Raw genomic sequence first — 18,367 nt, forward strand, 5'->3', positions numbered from 1 at the left:
TAGCCCTACAAAACTTCGGACGTCCTTGGTTGAGCGTGGTTCAGTAAATTGTTGTACTGCTCGCACCTTTTCGGGATCTGGTTGAACACCATCGGCACTGACAAGGTGGCCGAGTATGGTGATTTGGCGACGTCCGAAATGGCATTTTGCAGAATTGAGCTGGAGAGCAGCTCTTCGAAAAACATCCAGAACGGCTGACAGACGTGTTATATGGCTGCCAAAGGTAGGTGAAAAGACGATGACATCGTCCAAGTAACATAAGCAGATGGACCACTTATATCCTCGGAGAAGGTAGTTCATCATGCGCTCGAAAGTTGCCGGCACATTACACAGTCCAAGCGGCATGACTTTGAACTGGTAGAGGCCATCGGGCGTAACGAAAGCGGTTTTTTCACGATTCATGGGGTCGACAGAAATTTGCCAATAGCCGGACCGAAGGTCAATAGACAAAAAGTATATGGCCCCATAGAGTCAATCGAGGGCGTCATCAAACCAAAGGTAGGTGAAAAAACGATGACATCATCCAAGTAACATAAGCAGATGGACCACTTATATCCTCAGAGAAGGTAGTTCATCATGCGCTCGAAAGTTACCGGCACATTACACAGTCCAAACGGCATGACTTTGAACTGTTAAAGGCCGTCGGGCGTAACAAAAGCGGTTTTTTCACGATCTATGGGGTCGACGGAAATTTGTCAATAGCCGGACCGAAGGTCAATAGACAAAAAGTATTGGGCCCCATGGAGGCAATCGAGGGCGTCATCAATCCGAGGCAAAGGGTAGACATCTTTGTGGGTCACTTTGTTCAAATGGCGATAGTCCACACAAAAGCGCCAGCTGCCATCCTTCTTCTCAACGAGCACGACTGGAGAGGCCCAGGGGCTGGATGATGGTTCTATTAATTTGTCCACTTCATTCTGAATTACTTGGCGTTCCTTTTGAGATACGCAATATGGACGCCGCCGTATAGAACTGGCATCACCAGTGTTGATCTGGTGAGTCACTGCAGTTGTTTGGCTGAGAGGGCGGTGGTCAAAGTCGAAAACGTCTCTACATGATGCTAGCAGACTACGGAGGCTGGCAGCTTGCGCTGGAGTGAGGTCGGGAGCAATCATCTCGTTAATGTAATGTGCAAGCAGAGTGTAATTGCGGCCAAGACAGGGGGATGTAGGATCGGTGTCCAAACCATTAACGTTGCAGCTGTCAAGTGGAGATAGGGTGGCCAAAGACATGTCTTGCGGAATAGCTTGGGTCAAGAGACTCACGTTGAGTAGTGGTATAACCACTGTATTATTAGCGACGGCGACAACAGGGTGAGCAAGGGCGACGTCTCGGGCCATCAGTACGTCGACTATAGGAGTGAAAGGTAGTCACCATCGGGCACATGACGTGAGCACGACAAAAAGACATATGTAGCAGCTTGCGGAGGCAAGCGAACGTGGTGACGAGAGCATAAACGGGGAGAATAGTCAGCTGGAAAATCGGCAAACTGTGGCAGTTCCAGCTGAAGAACACCAGTGGCACAATCAATGAGCGCAGAATGACGTGACAGGAAGTCCAAACCAAGTATTAGGTCATGAGGACACATTTCAATGACGGCAAACTGAACTAATGTAGGATGACCAGCAATGGAAACACGGGCCGTGCACATCCCTTGAACGTCAGGGGTCCTCCCATCAGCGACACGAAGTGTGCGGGAAGCGGCAAGCGTGAGCACTTTATGGAGGCGTCGGCGAAGGTTCGCGCTCATTACAGAAATGTGCGCTCCAGTATCTAAAAGGGCAGAAATAGCCACACCGTCAACGTCAACGTCTAACAAACTTTGTCTCGTCGGAAGCGTCAAGAGAGGTTTCGTGGAGGGAGTCGAAAATGCAGCGTCACCTCCGGGCGCTGCACCGTTCAGTTTTCCGGGTAGGCAGGAGCGGGGTTGAATGGGGACGACGGCCTGCGAATCTGCGGTGAGCGAGATGACTGGCGACGTCCTGGAGGCGAACGCGACTGACGACCATGCGGTGACGGGGACCGGCTGTTGAACCTTCTGTAGTTGTTGGGTGGAGAAGGCTGCGCGGCCGATGCGAAGCGGGTGTTGTGCTGTCGGTAGTGAGGTTGAGATGAAGTCCGAGGTGGCGATGACCAGCGGTAATTGCAGTAACGGACGACATGACCGATACAGTGGCAATGAAAATAGATTGGTCGATTGTCGACGGGTTCTCCACGCAGCAGGGTCGCGAGATCGGGCCGTCAACTGCTGCTCGTAATAGGACGAGGGTGGACGCCATGGAGCTCGCTGCGGGCTGGGAAAAGCGCACACCAAGGGAATACCTATGCTGGCGAGTTCTTGGCGGACGATGGCATGAACCATGTTAGCAGTGAGTGGGGTCGTGTCACTTGCAGCGGTGTGAGCCGGAGCAGAGAATGGCTTCAAGTTCACGTCGTACAATTCGGGTCACCTAATCAGATGAATCTAGAGGTGGCGGCTGTGTTCTTGCACGGTCTTCGCAAGACGACGTTGCAGCCGTATTCGGAAGGCGGGTAAACACGCTGTTAATCCGCCGGCTCTTCGCTTGCTCAAAGTGCCGACATTCTTTTATAATGGCGTCCACTGTAGAAAAATTTTTGCAGATGAGGAGGTTGAATGCGTCATCCGCAATCCCCTTAAGAATATGTCCAACCTTGCCAGCCTCCGGCATCTCGGCTTTGGCTTTGCGACACAACGATAACACATCTTCTATATAGGAGACGTAAGACTCGGTCGAGGTCTGCGCCCGAGACGCGAGCATTTTGTTCGCGGCCATTTTTCTTCCAATCGGCTTTCCGAACAGGTCCAACATTTTCTCCCTGCACACTTACCAACTCCCAAGTTCTGTTTCATGGTTCTCATACCACAATTTGGCGGTTCCCCTTAGATAGAATAACAGATTCGTCAGCATAAGAGTCGGGCCCCATCGGTATCGAGTACTCACACGTTCGTACTCTGCCAGCCAATCTTCAAAGTCAACTTCATCTGGGTCGCCGGAACCGCTGAACGTGCCAGGATCCCGCGGGGGTTCGAGCACGAAGGTTGTGGTCGCAGAAGGAGATGTAGCTACCGCATCATCTCCGGCCGCAGGAACACCAGGAGCAGATGCCGACGCCGTACTTTCCGTCATCGTTGTGGAATGACCCTTCAAACGACGGCCGCTGCGAAGTTCCGTTGCGAGGCGGTTACCCAGCACCTCTCCCAAATGTGACGGGGCGAGGTCTAGATAGCGTCCACCAAGAATCGGCAGCCGAACAAGATGTCTGCGTTGCCTCTCGCGCAAGCGCGTAACACACAGGCGTCTTCTTCATCTTCGCAAAGTGCCACGCTTGCTCCTGTTGATGATGCACCGTAACAATATTTACGCAAATATGTTAGGCCTGTGTACAAGCTTCTGTTCCTGATATTGTAACGGATATAACAACCTCACAACCGGGACGTCCTATTTACAAGGTTTAATAAGGGCGAACTTGTGCCCAAAGCCAAAAGAACTACACAGTAGCTGGGAGAAAGCAGCGAACGCTCGTCGTCCTCTTCTTCGCTTCTTTTCCGCTGCTCGGTAGCAGCTCGTGCACAGGCTGGGCCGGCTCGTGCCTTCCGGCGGGCTTCATGAGTCGTAGCGATGCCGTCAGCGTTCCTCTTTTAACAACGTCCGCGTTGTACTGCGCCTTAACAATTCCTCGTGGCATTATCCCCCCTCTCAAGCGGCATCGCCCCGATGCTTGCGATGAGGCTGTTTTTTTTTTGTGTGTGCAAGTTTGTAAAAATGAGGTTGCAGTACGTCAAGGTATTGGGGTGGCTAGGTTTGGAATCGGTCGTAGTACGGTTTTATCCGTACAATGTGTACACGCTCCGTGGGATTGCGTCGCCTCGAATGCAGGTGGCCTGCAGGCTTGACTTCGTAGACGAGGTCATTGTGTCGCTGTACGATCTCGTAGGGGCCAAAATACCGGGAAATGAGTTTTTCGGAGAGGCCTCGTCGTCGTACTGGAGTCCATATCCACACTTTGTCGCCAACGTCATATCGCGTGTCAAGTCTTCCTCGGTTGTAGCGGTCGGCATCGATGCGGTGTTGGTGGCGTATTCGGTATCTTGCTAACTGGCGGGCTTCTTCCGCTCTTTGTAGAAAGTCGTCAAGATCGGGGGGGTAGTCATCTTGGTCTATTGGTAACATAGCATCCAGTGTTGTGGTAACAGCACGACCGTAAACTAGTTCAAATGGGGTGATTTTGGTGGTCTCTTGCACAGCCGTATTGTAGGCGAAAGTGACGTATGGTAAAATTTCGTCCCACTTTTTGTGCTCGACATCTACATACATGGATATCATGTCCGCTAAAGTTCTGTTAAGGCGTTCGGTCAGGCCATTGCATTGAGGATGATATGCAGTGGTTTTCCTATGAACAGTGTGAGTCATGTTGAGCAGGCACTTCAAAAGTTGCGCCGTGAAAGCCGTTCCGCGATCGGTGATTACAACCGTTGGAGCGCCATGTCGCAGGACTATTTTGTGTACGAAGAATTGGGCCACTTCTGCTGCCGTTCCTCGTTCCAAAGAGTCTGTTTCGGCGTATCTAGTTAAATAATCAGTGGCCACAACGATCCATTTCTTGCCGAGTAAAGATGTCGGGAAGGGTCCAAGGAGGTCCATTCCAACTTGGCGGAAAGGCGCTTTCGGTGGATCTATAGGTTGTAGAAGGCCCGCTGGTTTAGAACGTGGTGTTTTTCGTCTTTGGCACTCGCGGCATGTTTTGACGTAGTGTTGCACTGAAGCTAGTAGCTTGGGCCAATAATAATGGAGACTGATCCTTGCAAGCGTTCGCGTCACACCCAAATGTCCAGATGTGGGCTCATCGTGACACGCTCGAAGTATTTCTTGTCGCATAGTTGCTGGAACGACAAGCAGGAACTTTTCGCGGTTGGGCTTGAAGTTTCTCTTGTAGAGAACGTTTCCTCGGAGGCAGAACAATGCGAGGCTTCGAGAAAATATACGGGGTACTTGTACGTCAATTCCTTGCAGGTGTTCGATAAGCGGGAGTAATTCTTTGTCTGTACGTTGGAGTTCGGCTATTTGAGTGGTCTCGACAATTCCTACGAACGGAAAGTCGTCTTCTTCTGATAGTGGTGTGTCTGTAGGAGCCCGTGACAAACAGTCGGCATCGGTATGTTTTTTGCCAGATCGGTATACCACTGTTATATCGTATTCTTGCAGTCTGAGGCTCCACCTTGCTAGTCGTCCAGATGGTTCCTTTATGTTCGCCAGCCAGCAAAGCGCATGGTGATCGCTGACTGCCTTGAATGGTCTACCATATAGGTACGGCCGAAATTTACTGATGGCCCAGACGACGGCAAGGCATTCTTTTTCCGTGGCCGAATAGTTTGTCTCTGCTTTTGTTAGAGTCCGACTGGCATAAGCTATCACTTTTTCTTCACCTTTCTGCCACTGTATTAGAACGCATCCAAGGCCGATGTTACTGGCATCTGTGTGTATTTCCGTGTCGGCTGTCTCATCAAAGTGAGAAAGAATCGGGGGGTTTTCTAACCTCTTTCTCAATTCGTTGAAGGCGCTTTGTTGCTCGTTTTGCCACTGGAAAGGCACATCTTCTCTCGTAAGTCTCGTTAAGGGTTCTGCGATCTTTGAAAAATTTCTCACAAATCGTCTATAGTACGCACATAGACCTAGAAATCTCCGTACTGACTTTTTGTCTGTTGGCACCGGAAACCTTGCGACGGCGGCCGTCTTATCAGGATCAGGGCGAACACCTTGGGCGCTGACGACATGCCCAAGAAAACGAAGCTCTTCGAAAGCTAATCGGCACTTCTCTGGCTTGATTGTCAAATCTGCCGAACGGATTGCCTCTAACACTGACCGAAGGCGCTTGATGTGCTCCTCAAATGTAGCCGCGAAGATGACCACGTCGTCTAGGTACACTAGGCAACACTGCCACTTCAATCCGGAAAGCACAGTGTCCATCATGCGTTGGAACGTTGCCGGCGCACAACAGAGACCAAACGGGAGAGCCTTAAATTCGTAAAGTCCGTCCGGGGTAACAAAAGCAGTCTTTTCGCGATCACGTTCATCAACCTCGATCTGCCAGTATCCACTTTTCAGATCTAGTGATGAGAAGAACTTGGCACACCGAAGTCGATCTAACGTGTCGTCGATGCGTGGAAGGGGATATACATCCCGTTTAGTCACAGCATTCAGTTTCCTGTAGTCGACACAAAACCGTAGCGTGTTATCCTTCTTCTTGACAAGCACCACGGGAGATGACCACGGGCTGTTAGAAGGCTGGATAACATCATCTTCAAGCATTTCTCGTACCTGCTTCTTGATGACTTCCCTTTCCTTAGGGGAAACACGATACGGGTGCTGGCATACCGGCCTGGTTGTCTCGTCCGTTATGATCCTGTGTTTTGTAATGCTCGTGCGCCGTACCTTTGAACTGTTGGAGAAACAGCTGCCAAATTCCCGCACGAGGTCGTATAGCTGTTGACGTTGAATCTCTGAAAGATTAGGATTTACGTATATTGTGTCGCAGGCATCAGATGGAAGTTTCACATTCGGTGACGTCGTTTCAAGACTGCATATTTCTGTCACTTCACAGAACTCATGAAGAAACGCTATTGCCGTCCCTTTTGCGATGTGCTGGAATTCGTTACCGAAATTCGTCAAGAGGATGTCTGTGCACCCGTTTCGCAGCTGGATAATCCCTCGTGCCACACAAACGCCTCTTTTCAAGAAAACATCCACGTTGCTCTCCGCCACACCCTCGTAGTCGCTGAATGCATCATTATGCACGAGAACCATTATACTGCTCCGTGGCGGTACAGTCACATCATCGTCGACGACGCGCAGTGGAGTGGTACATCGTTCATCTGATCGTGCTACCTTTAAAGCTTGCTCCGTCGAAAAGGACACGCTCGACCTCTGTAAATTGATAATCGCACCGTTAGCTTGTAGGAAATCCATTCCCAGTATCACTTCCCTCGAGCACACAGGCAGGACGACAAAGTCACCGACGTAAGTGAAGCCCCGTATCATGACCCTTGCGGTACATCGGCCGGAAGGGGTTATGAGGTGACCACCTGCAGTACGTACTTGAGGTCCACCCCATTCGGTCAGAACTTTCTTGAGTCGCTTCGCTAATTCGTAACTTATCACAGAATAATCCGCACCAGTATCGATCAAAGCATTGAGCTCTAGTCCGTCAATCACCAACGGCAAGTCTGAAGTAATTTTCTCTGTACTGCACTCCTTTACCTGGAAACAGTCGTCGTTATCAGGCTCGTACCGCAGTGGAGGATCTTCATATCCCAAGTCGCCAGCGGCCTCGCCTCCACAGGTCGCCCTCTTCAGTTTCCCGGATTTGGGCTAGGCGAACGCTGCCTAGACGTGCTTGGGAAGGGACGTGGGCTAGACGAGCGGTAGCGCATAGGGGATGGTGAGCGTGGTTGACGACGACGAGGCGGGTCAAATTCCCGACGTGAGCATAGGTATTCTTCAATCTCGGAAGGTCTTTCGCCGTTTCGCGGACACGGTGCATTGATGGCGAATCCCCTAAGACCAGCTTGACGATATCGGCAGAATCGGTACAGGTGGCCAGCCTCTCCACAGTGAAAACACAAGGGCCTACGTGTGGCATCTCGCCACACATCACTCTTCCGTGGCATCATCTCTCTCGCACGAGGTGGAGTGCGTGTTGCCTCTACGATTTCAGGCGGGCTGCGCATTGTCTGCACATAAGTACTTGGTGTCTCGATCGGCGAACAGTGCAGAGTAGGTCGCCTGAGCACCTCGGAGTACGTTACCGCCCGTCGTGTCGCCGGCACATCACTCCGCGGCTCCCGCATGGCCTGTCGAATTTCGTCTCGGACAACTTCAGCAAGAGACAGCTCGGGGGTGACATCAGGTGACTGCAGTTTCCTTAATTCTTCCCTGACAACAGACCGGACGAGCTCGCGCAATGTGTCAAGATTATCCACGACGCCTGCTGAGTAGACTCCTGCGGATGCACCGGCTACGTCGCGGTTGTACTGTCGGGCTCTCTGCTGAAGCGTCGTTTCGATGGTTGTTGCTTCCGACCGAAACTCAGCAACAGTACGGGGCGGATTGCGGATGAGTCCCGCGAACAATTCTTGCTTTACCCCGTGCATGAGGTGGCGCACTTTCTTGTCTTCCGTCATGCCAGGATCAGCTCGCTTGAAAAGGCGGGACATGTCTTCGATGTACATCGCGACAGTTTCGTTCGTTCGTTGAATCCGTGTGCGGAGAGCTGCTTCCGCCTTTTCCCGGCGATCACTGTTGGCGAACGTACTCAGTAGCTGCCGCCGAAACTCTTGCCACGACGTCAGAGATGCCTCGTGGTTTTCGTACCACACTCGTGCAGAGTCTTCCAACGCAATGTAGACGTTACGCAGCTTGCCTTCCTCGTTCCACTGATTTAGATTTCCCACTCTCTCGAAATGCTCTAACCAGTCTTCGGCGTCCTCGTATGGGTCACCATGAAACACCTTTGGGATGACCGGTTGGCTTACGATGAGTTGTGCCGGCGTAACTTGGCTCGTCATGGTGGTGGCGGCGCTTGTCTCCGTCACCGATGCCCTTGATACAGAAGGGAGTGGCCCAAATTCTGGCAACTCTCCTCGGATACGGCGGCTGACTCGTTGGTGCACCGGTGTAAGCTCCACTGGTTGCGGCTGGTCAGTGCTTGGACTTCGCTCTTGCGTGGGGCTCGGAATCATGTACCCAGCACCTCCACCAGAAAATGTAACGGATATAACAACCTCACAACCGGGACGTCCTATTTACAAGGTTTAATAAGGGCGAACTTGTGCCCAAAGCCAAAAGAACTACACAGTAGCTGGGAGAAAGCAGCGAACGCTCGTCGTCCTCTTCTTCGCTTCTTTTCCGCTGCTCGGTAGCAGCTCGTGCACAGGCTGGGCCGGCTCGTGCCTTCCGGCGGGCTTCATGAGTCGTAGCGATGCCGTCAGCGTTCCTCTTTTAACAACGTCCGCGTTGTACTGCGCCTTAACAATTCCTCGTGGCAATATGAAGCTCTTATTTTCGAAACTGAAGCACAACATTCAACCACTGATGTACACACACTTTATTCACTTTGTGCGCAACGGCTCAGCTTCAGCTGCTTGACCCTCTGCCGCTTTCCTCCTTTGTCACTGTTCAGTCTTTTCACATAAAGATAAAGACGTGTAACAACGTAAAAACTAATTACTTTCGCTGTGAGAGTAGCTGCATACACACTTAACCAATTTCGATAGAAAGTCTGTGCTGAAGAACTGCCAGCATGTATATAATGCTGTCAGAGTGCAGCTCGCTCTGGCAGAAACAATCTGTGAAGATATCTTCGAGCTTTTTCACAAAGCAGTACAGCTGACTAGAGGGATGGATAAGGCCTCCTCGGTGACAATAGTTTGTTAGCCAAGCAGGCTGAAAATTTTCACCCCGTGAGGTCACGGTGAGCAGCTTGATGCAATCTTGGCATTTTGTTTTAGCATTGACAACGCATTTCCGTGCAACATAGTCCAAAATATGGTAAATGAGCCTGCAGTCTCTTCTGATCATGTGCTGGTTATGGTCATTTGAAGCCTGTGGGCCAGCATTATGCTGATGTATCATGATTTTTTTTTCTTTTCAGCTGCAGTGGTAGCAGCAGTTTGACTGCCCTCCTCTCTATTAGTTGATAGACAACTGTTTCTGCAAAAACTGCTGTTGTGCAAGAGCTGGTTAGCACTATTAGCTGCCACGTTCACCCAAAGTTCTATTGATGGCGTTGCGAGCGCCGCCACCCGGGTGAAAAGAAAAACACGTACTGGCGACGTTTGTTGAGGGTAGCTGAAGCTACAAAGTTTGGAATAGGATTCTAGCCACTGTACCGAAACTTAGGTACAGCGAACTAAAAAAACTCAGTGCAATGAGCGGAGGGCCCCAGGGGCGCCGCCTTGTTTTGCGTATCACAGTGAATGGAACCCGAAATGGTGGCGCTGTCGTCGACCACTCTTGAAAGCTACCGGTGCGGGCGTGCACGGCTACTGCATTTCGTTCTGGCTTTTCGTTCTGCGTGGTTGCGTTTCTTGCCTGTACTTATGTGAGCGTGGCCACATGCGTCAAAGTGCAAAGCAACTTCTCAATCACCGCTATGCTACAGGCTGCAGCACAGGATACGCGCGAACTAACAGCGCGAAAAAGCTGTCGATACTCAAGGTGCCTGCAGACCCGGAACGGAGATCCACGTGGGAAAGAAACCTACAGAGGGCCTACAAGCCGCAAACCGCAGACTGCGCGGTATGTGAGCTGCATTTTGAGCAGCGCTTCAATGTCAGGGACTACGTACACCGCATAAATGGTGAGAAAGTTCGCATTCCACGTGGGACGCCTGCGCTCACTCCGGACGAACTCCCCACAATTTTGCCGAGTCTGCCAGCTTACCTGAGCAAACAACCCATTCGCAAGAGGAATGGGCGAAAAAGTAAGTGCAATGACGAAGTCCGACAACAAAAAAAGGCACGTGGGGAGGTTGCAGAGGTGACAGGCGCTGACGAACCTACGAACAGCAATGAAGTCTGCGCGGCCGCGACTGTCGCTGCTGTTATGGAACTCAAAACGCCTGGAAAGCGCTGGACGCTACATTAACTTCACGACGCAGACGGAGTATGTTTTACTCCATGTTCCCTCGACACGCGGTGGCAAAATTGATGCGACCGAGAAGTTCTTCACGAGAATGAAGTCACTGATTGCTGTGATGACAGCAAGGTACACAGCCGAGGCTCTCAGACCTGACTCGGCAGGTGAGAAAAACATTAAGGAAGTGCTCAGTTTCCTGGACGCCTGGGAGCGCCATGCATATAAAAAGAAGTTTCTCATCGAGTATAGTGCAGAGAACTTAAGAGTAACTTTAACAAGTACTCTAGAGCTCGTTCGCGTTTTGCGTGAGCAAGTTGGGCTTCGGTACTTGTTGACATCCAGGCTGAGTCAAGATAAAGTAGAAAACTTATCCGGAATGGTGAGACTTTTATCCGGCTGCAACTCTCACCCGACGCCACAACATTCTCCTCACTGTCTCTCTTTTTATAATTTTGCACGCAGTGTTGCAGGCGAGGATGCAGTAGGCGATGTCATCAGTTCTCATCTTGACGTTGGGGACAGGCAAAAAAACCCAAAGCAGCAGCTGATCGACAAAATGAAGCTTTGCACGAAAAAGCAAGTGAGAACTTCATATTTACACGTCATATTATACACTGTAGTAGGCAGCTGCAGCGGTGGCGCTGTGTACTAGAATACTTTCCAGTGGCACGACTGCGCCTTGCCAGCTGACGCGCGTGGTGACAGCTGCAGCGGCGGCCCTGCCATCGTCCACTCTTGAAAGGTCGCCCCGGCTCTCCTCTGTAGTGTACGTAGCACACGAGAACGTGACGCGTGTTCGGTTATGCAATGCCGCTGTTTTAACGTAATCAAGGCTGGGTTCACAAGTATTTTCCGGTTACTTTATAACCGCATTGGTGAGTTTAGGCTGCTCGCATGATTTCGGGCCTCTTAGCAATAAAAGCTAGTAGCAGACGAAAGCCAGTCGATGCACTTCAACTTTTTCTTTTTTTGCCCGTAATGAGCCATTCCACGCAATGTGGCTATTTTGCGAGTACTAAATTTTGCCAAACAGTTGTTATTCGTGAAACCAAATATCCATATGATATTCGTTATTATGAAAAACACGTCGTATGCATTACAAACTATCAAAAATCAGACACGAAAGCAGACAATGCGCAAATGAAAAAAGTTAACTCCAAAGCGCTCTTAATGACCCACACGATTTTATTGCACGTGTTTTTCATTTGCACAAAAATTATTCTTGAAGCTTCAACGCACAAAGCAAGCAGTGTAGAATCACAGCTAAGTTAGTCTGCATAGCTTGAGGTGTTAAGCTGCCTTTCTCTTTGGCCGCACAGACTTCATTGCTGTTCGTAGGTTCGTCAGCGTCTGTCACCTCTGCAACCTCCCCACGTGCGTTTTTGCGTTGCGGGACTTCGTCATTGCACTTACTTTTTCGCTCATTCCTCTTGCGAGTGGGCTGTTTGCTCAGGTAAGCTGGCAGACTCGGCAAAATTGTGGGGAGTTCGTCCGGAGTGAGCGCAGGCGTCCCACGTGGAATGCGAACTTTCTCACCATTTATGCGGTGTACGTAGTCCCTGACATTGAAGCGCTGCTGAAAATGCAGCTCACATACCGCGCAGTGTGCGGTTTGCGGCTTGTAGGCCCTCTGTAGGTTTCTTTTCCACGTGGATCTCCGTTCCGGGTCTGCAGGCACCTTGAATATCGACAGCTTCTTCGCGCTGTTAGTTCGCGCGTATCCTGTGCTGCAGCCTGTAGCATAACAGTGATTGAGACGTTGCTTTGCACTTTGACGAATGTGGCCACGTTCACATAAGCACAGGCACGAAACGCAACCACCCAGAACGAAAAGCCAGAATGAAATGCAGTACCTGTGCACGCCCACACCGGTAGCTTTCAAGAGTGGTCGACGACAGCGCCACCACTTCGGGTTCCATTCACTGTGACACGCGAAGCAAGGCGGCGCCCCCTCCGCTCATTGCACGGAGTTCTTTTAGTTCACTGTACTGTAGCGTAAGCTAGAGTGTGTTAGAAGCTCTGAGTGGGACGAGCAGCTGGCTCTGGGCGTGCATTGCAGCGAAGCGCAGTTATTGACAGTTGGCGTGGCGGCGCTGTGGTCGCAGTGGATTGGTGGTGTTCGCGCGTGTTGCATGTGTTCCAAGCAGCTCCAAGTGTGTTCTCTCGTCGAATTCTGTTATTAGCCGCGTTGGCACGTAATGTGTGCGAAAGCGCTCCTGCTATGTGTCTCTGTGTGCTACTGTGCTGTTGTGGGAGCCTCGCATGTTCAAATCAGTGAGTGCCGACGACTTCGGCATGCCTAAAGCTAGGCTTCACCATTGCTACGCGCCAGGATGCCACACAGGCTATGCCGGCGTCAAAGCAGAAAGGTAGCTGTCGCTTTTTAGCGTTCCAAAGGATGAAAATAGGAGAAATGTCTGGGAAAGAAACCTCCATCGCAGCGACAAAGCTCTCGAGGAAAACTGAGCAGTGTGCGAGCTTCACTTCGAGGACCGCTACACGCTGCGTGACTACGTCCACATCATTGACGGCAAAGAAATGAGGATTGCCCGTGGTGTGCCTGCGCTGACGCTAGACGCAGTGCCTACAATCTTGCCCAAGGCTCCAAAATATTTGAGCTCGAAACTGCCTCTTAAATGTGCCCCTCGTAAACGAAAAGTGCCTACAGTGCCGGGACCCCAGAATGGCAAGAAAGCCTGCACGAACACGCCTGTCGACGAGGACTTTGAAAGTCAGGAAGACGTGCACGACGTGTCGACAGCATTGGTCAATACAGAAAACTTGCGCGAACTGAAGACTCCGTCTAAATATTGGTCGGTACACCAGTTCCCTGGCTATGAAGGCTTAGTTTATACATTGTCGAAGATGGATACGTGCTCGTCCACTGTCACTTCAGAGAGGGCAGTCCCTTTTCTTATGAGCTTGATTGAGCAGGCTTGCTACAAAAAATTTCTAATTGGAAAGGTAGTCGCTGAAGGACTTGCAAAAACTTTACTGCAGGCAGAGGAAGCCCTTCTTCAAACATCAACATTTCTGAAATGTCCAGGTGCACTCAGCACTTCGTCCATTACCAAAGAGGATCTAACGACGAAGCTTCTGGGTCAAACAACTGTGTTAGATGGCTTATTCTACAACAAGAAGTGTGCAGGAATGACGGCTGCTGAAGGTAAACTTGGAATAAAAGTAGCATGCAAAGTGGTCTTTTTTTAAATGCATCAGCTGTTGCAGGCTTCCCAAAATGTGAATGCTTCTTGTATCCTAATAGATATTATTTTTTTCTGTGCAAATAATGATAGAAATGTATTTGTGTTCTCCTATGTGTACAGCCTCGTGACATGCTCAGAAATATGTAAATCAGAGTGATCTCTGCAACACGTACATGCTAACGTAGCTTTTACTGCATACGTATGTAGTCTGATGGCTATCCGTCACCCTAATGAGGCTCATTTGTGAAGGAAGAGCACTATTTAATTAATCGAATGCATCTGGGATACTACATGTCTTGTTGTTATAAAGCTTGCATGCAACTTGCTGCTCAAGTCTAGGTTTGGCTGCATTGCATATGGATTGATGTCCTGCTTTGTAATGACAATAACCTCATACATAAAAATCTGGATGGTCTAGATACGCATAGTGACAAGGGTTTTTTCGCCACTTTTCTAGGGTTGTCCACAAACGAAGTGAGAATAATTTGTAACACGTTGCTTTTATGTTGTTCAGGAGCACCATGCCTACCATGTCGCTACCTACGCAAGTCCCTGCTCACACGAATATCTCGTCTGAGGAATCATCGTCACAAAAGGGCCATCAAGGTAGCGCAAAAGCTCATTTGCGCATTACAGAGGCAAAGACGCTTGTGTCGGATATTGTTAAGCTTAAATGGCCAGATAGAAAGAATGAATGTTCAAAATGCCAAAATAAAAATGGAAATGCTAGAAGAGAAAATAGCCATGCTACCAGAAAAGCAGCCAGAGAGTGTGCGTCACTACATTGCAGCCTCAAAACGCAAGAGTACCAGAGGCATGCAGTTTACGAAACAATGGATGCTTGAATGCATACTAATGAAGATGAAGAGCCCCAAGCTTTATAGGCATATTAGGAAACAAAATATCCTTGTACTTCCCAGCAACAGTACACTGAAGAAGTACACAGCAGCATACAAGACAGGCTTTGGTTTCTGCAAAATAAATGTTGGATACCTTAAAAGTAAAAACAAGCTCAATGGACACCTCAAACGTCATGGTGGACTTCTCATTGACGAGATTAAGTTGTCGGAACACTTGTCTGTTGAAAAAACTGGTAAGCTGCGCGGCTTTGTGGATTTGGGGTCATTCACGCCTGCCAAGAGTGCTAGCCTTCCATGCGACCATGGAATGGTCGTAATGTTTGTACCGTTTGCCAGAAAGTTTGCCCAAATCCTGGGAGTTTTTGCCGCAAATAGAATTGTGAAAGGGGAACTTCTGTGCAAAATTCTTGTTGAGGCGACAATTCTGGCAGTGCAAGCGGGACTCTTTGTACACTTCGTGACATGTGATGGGGCCACATGGAACAGGAAGATGTGGACCCTAATGGTCATTCAAGGATCTGCCAGCAAGATAACATGTAAAGTCAAGCACCGTGTTGATTCAAAGAGGAAACTTCATTTCCCTTCGGATTTTCCACATCTGATCAAGTGCCTTCGTAATTCCCTGCTGAAGGACGGCTTCAACACACATGATGGACGGATAAGGCTCTTTTATCCTTTTGTGAAGTTGACCTTAAGTTTGGGAAGAGGCTCACCATAGCTTTGTTTATAAATGCAGGTCTCTACATACTTGGTCAAAGAAGCCTTCAATCATGACAAAGATAACGTGACGCTAAAGGCAATGCCACGGTTGACCGCTAGTCATTTGGATCCAAATGGATTTGAAAAAATGCGAGTCTCCCTTGCATTTCAGCTCTTTGGAGACCATGTGTTGCGTTGTCTATACCACTACAAAGGCACTATAGAGTCAAGTTATGGGAAAGGAGCCATAGATGCGTTAGAAGCAATCTTCAGGTATTTCTGTTGATTCAGTCACAAATATTACAGCCTACTCAACTGCTAGGCTGCTACTGTTTGCTTTGTTTTCGCTAATCTACATACTGATGATAATCTTATGCTGCTTTATGTGATTTATTTGTTTCAGAATGATGAATGAACTGATTAAGGTCATGACGTCTCGTTTCAAATCCGAAGCACTGTGTCCCAACTCAAAAGGAGCTGCTGCATTGTCAAACTTTTTCAAGTACATCACAAACTGGGAGCAGCACGCTGTCAACGGTGTTGGATTTATCAGCAAATCAACAGCTGTTGGCTTCCGGGTGACGCTGTCTAGCATACTGTCATTACTGCAGTATGTCACGAAGGGGCTTCAGTACCAGTACCTGATGACTGCAAAGCTAAGCCAATATCCGGTGGAAAACTTGTTCGAGATTGTGCGGCAGTCATCAGGCTGCAATGATCATCTGACACCAGAGCAGTTCCTGATTACGGTCAATTGCCTCAGTTTTTATAGTTCGGCAAGACCAGTGTGTGGTAGCAGTGTGGAGCAAGTGGTGTTGACTGCACTTCTGGACACTGGAGATGTACAGCTACAACAAGCAAGCTTGCAAGAAACAATTGAAAAGCAGATGGCACTAGGTGACCTCGGCAGTTTGTACGATGCTGCCTGCCAGGAGCCGACTTTCCCCATTGAGCATCACAGCCTCGTGCAAAGAAACAGCAACTCTCGTCTGGTTTACCACATGGCAGGCTATGTTGCCAAGAAGTGTGTGGAGATGACTGGGTGTGATACGTTCCGCGCCCTCCTGCTTGTTCCTGCGTCAGAAGGCACAGCGGATACACAGTCTGCGTTTACAAGTTTTTTCGACAAAGGTGGATTGCTCTATCCATCAAAAGAGCTGTTTGAATTCGTCAACTACCTAGAGGGCGCTTTCACGGGCTGCTTTAGCATGAACCGCCAGCATGCCGACAGCATTTTGGACGTGCTGTCATTTGTGATGGGCAAGGACAAAATTATTCGCTGCGCTGCACATGAAGCCGAAATGAAAGCAAAGATTGTGCGCTTCTTTATTGTCACTCGTTTGCACTTTCTAATAAAGGGTGTAAACAGGGCAAAAGAAGAAAGACGTAAAATGGCGCAGCTTTTGAAAGCGCGCAGGTGCACGTGACATCACAGGATTAGTCATAGCGTCAATTTGTGAGTAGCATAACATTTCGATGTTGTGAATAAACAGATTGAGCTGCAGTTGCTTGTTCTGTCCACACGATAGGTCGAGAAGCTTGTAGACTTGGCCCAGAGCCAATCTATAGTAAAGTAGGACCTTCTGCTGCAAATCTTGACCCTTACTCATTTTCTCCTATTGATGCAAGTTAAGCGATCTTAGAAACCCTTGTTTTCAGCCTTCAATTCTGTCTTAGCACTTCTCTCAGGTATTCATTCTCGCTCCGCGCTCGTTCCTACCTTGGTAGCCTAACCATAGCATTTATTATAACATTTAAGCTCCACATAATTTTTTTCAAACTCTGGTTAAAAGCAATAAATTCATATAAGTGTTAGCACTGGTAGTTTTTTTCTGTGTAGTGCACTCTCGGCATATCTAAGTAATTTCGCGAGCGGTCGCTGTATGCTCAAAATATTGTAATTGCGATAATGAAAGAGGATACTGAAGCATTAAAGCATATTTGAGGGGTGTACAGAAGTGCAAAAAAGACGTCAACGGCAGCGATCACTCTCGGGCGTTCAGAGTGGCTGATGACGGCCGCTGCAAATTTTTATTGAAAAAGTTGTAGAGCATTGGTACTGTCTTCACTTCTGAACTGCAATGGCCGCCACGGCTCTTCGGTGATCCGTTTCCTAGAGAAATGTGACCCAATCAGTCGGTTGGTATCATTGACGCATCGCTGTCCGTGTTCTAAAGAAAACACAGAAAATACACTGCGCACATTTGTTGGAAAGCCTTGTAAGACACTTCGAATTTATTCTTTCTTGTTTTCTTCTATACTCGGGTCGGTATGTAGATCCTGTAAATAGTAAAACACACGGCAAAATGCGACAACGTGCGACCGATGCGCGTTGGCACGCTTGATCGTGACCAATCCACCTCACCCGCAGCGCCCCCTATTCAATCAACGACCACCGCCTCAGCAAGAACGCTCCGTTCGTCCCACTCAGACCATTCTAGTACACTCTGTGTAAGCTGTGGGAGAACAGGGTTGCTCGGAGGTGAATACCACGTATATTTAGAGACGGCCTGACTAAACTGCACCTACGCGCGTTTCTTTCCTTTCGTAAGAAGCGAGCACACAGGTGCAGTCTAGCCCGGCCATGATTTGAGGGTCAGAGTTGCAAGTTGAGCTGCCCAGTCACAGTACCCCAATCTGTGAGGTAATATAGAGTCATTATATTAACTATATGTCCCAGCTAAGGGACCTATGTACCCGGGAGCATGACTGAGATTTTCACGCACAACGAAACGCCTTCTCTGTTACCTCCGTTAAGGATGGCTGCATTGTCGGAATTAGCGATGTTGTCGAGTAGTTTTCTGTATCGCAGCTACCAAGACAGCCATCGCGGCAGTGTTTTGGTCAACAACACCATCGCTACACGCCACGTTGTCCGTTTGACCAACTCAGCCTGCACTTGCATCTTCGTTTTGGCAGTAGCCGCCGTGCTTTAGTGTCGCGGCTG

General features: G+C 49.3%; 1 protein-coding gene across 1 annotated transcript in view; it reads left to right on the forward strand.

Moving 5' to 3' along the window:
- The first annotated feature begins 15,451 nt into the window (after nt 1-15,451).
- LOC142768361 (uncharacterized) overlaps nt 15,452-18,367 on the forward strand; it is a 45,834-nt gene continuing 42,918 nt past the window's right edge. The window contains exons 1-2 of the mRNA XM_075870331.1: nt 15,452-15,693; nt 15,824-16,680. Coding sequence (XP_075726446.1) covers nt 15,452-15,693; nt 15,824-16,680 — 1,099 coding nt within the window. The remainder of the gene's footprint in view (nt 15,694-15,823; nt 16,681-18,367) is intronic.

Source organism: Rhipicephalus microplus, chromosome 8, assembly GCF_043290135.1.
Source record: "Rhipicephalus microplus isolate Deutch F79 chromosome 8, USDA_Rmic, whole genome shotgun sequence".
Taxonomy (NCBI): domain Eukaryota; kingdom Metazoa; phylum Arthropoda; class Arachnida; order Ixodida; family Ixodidae; genus Rhipicephalus; species Rhipicephalus microplus.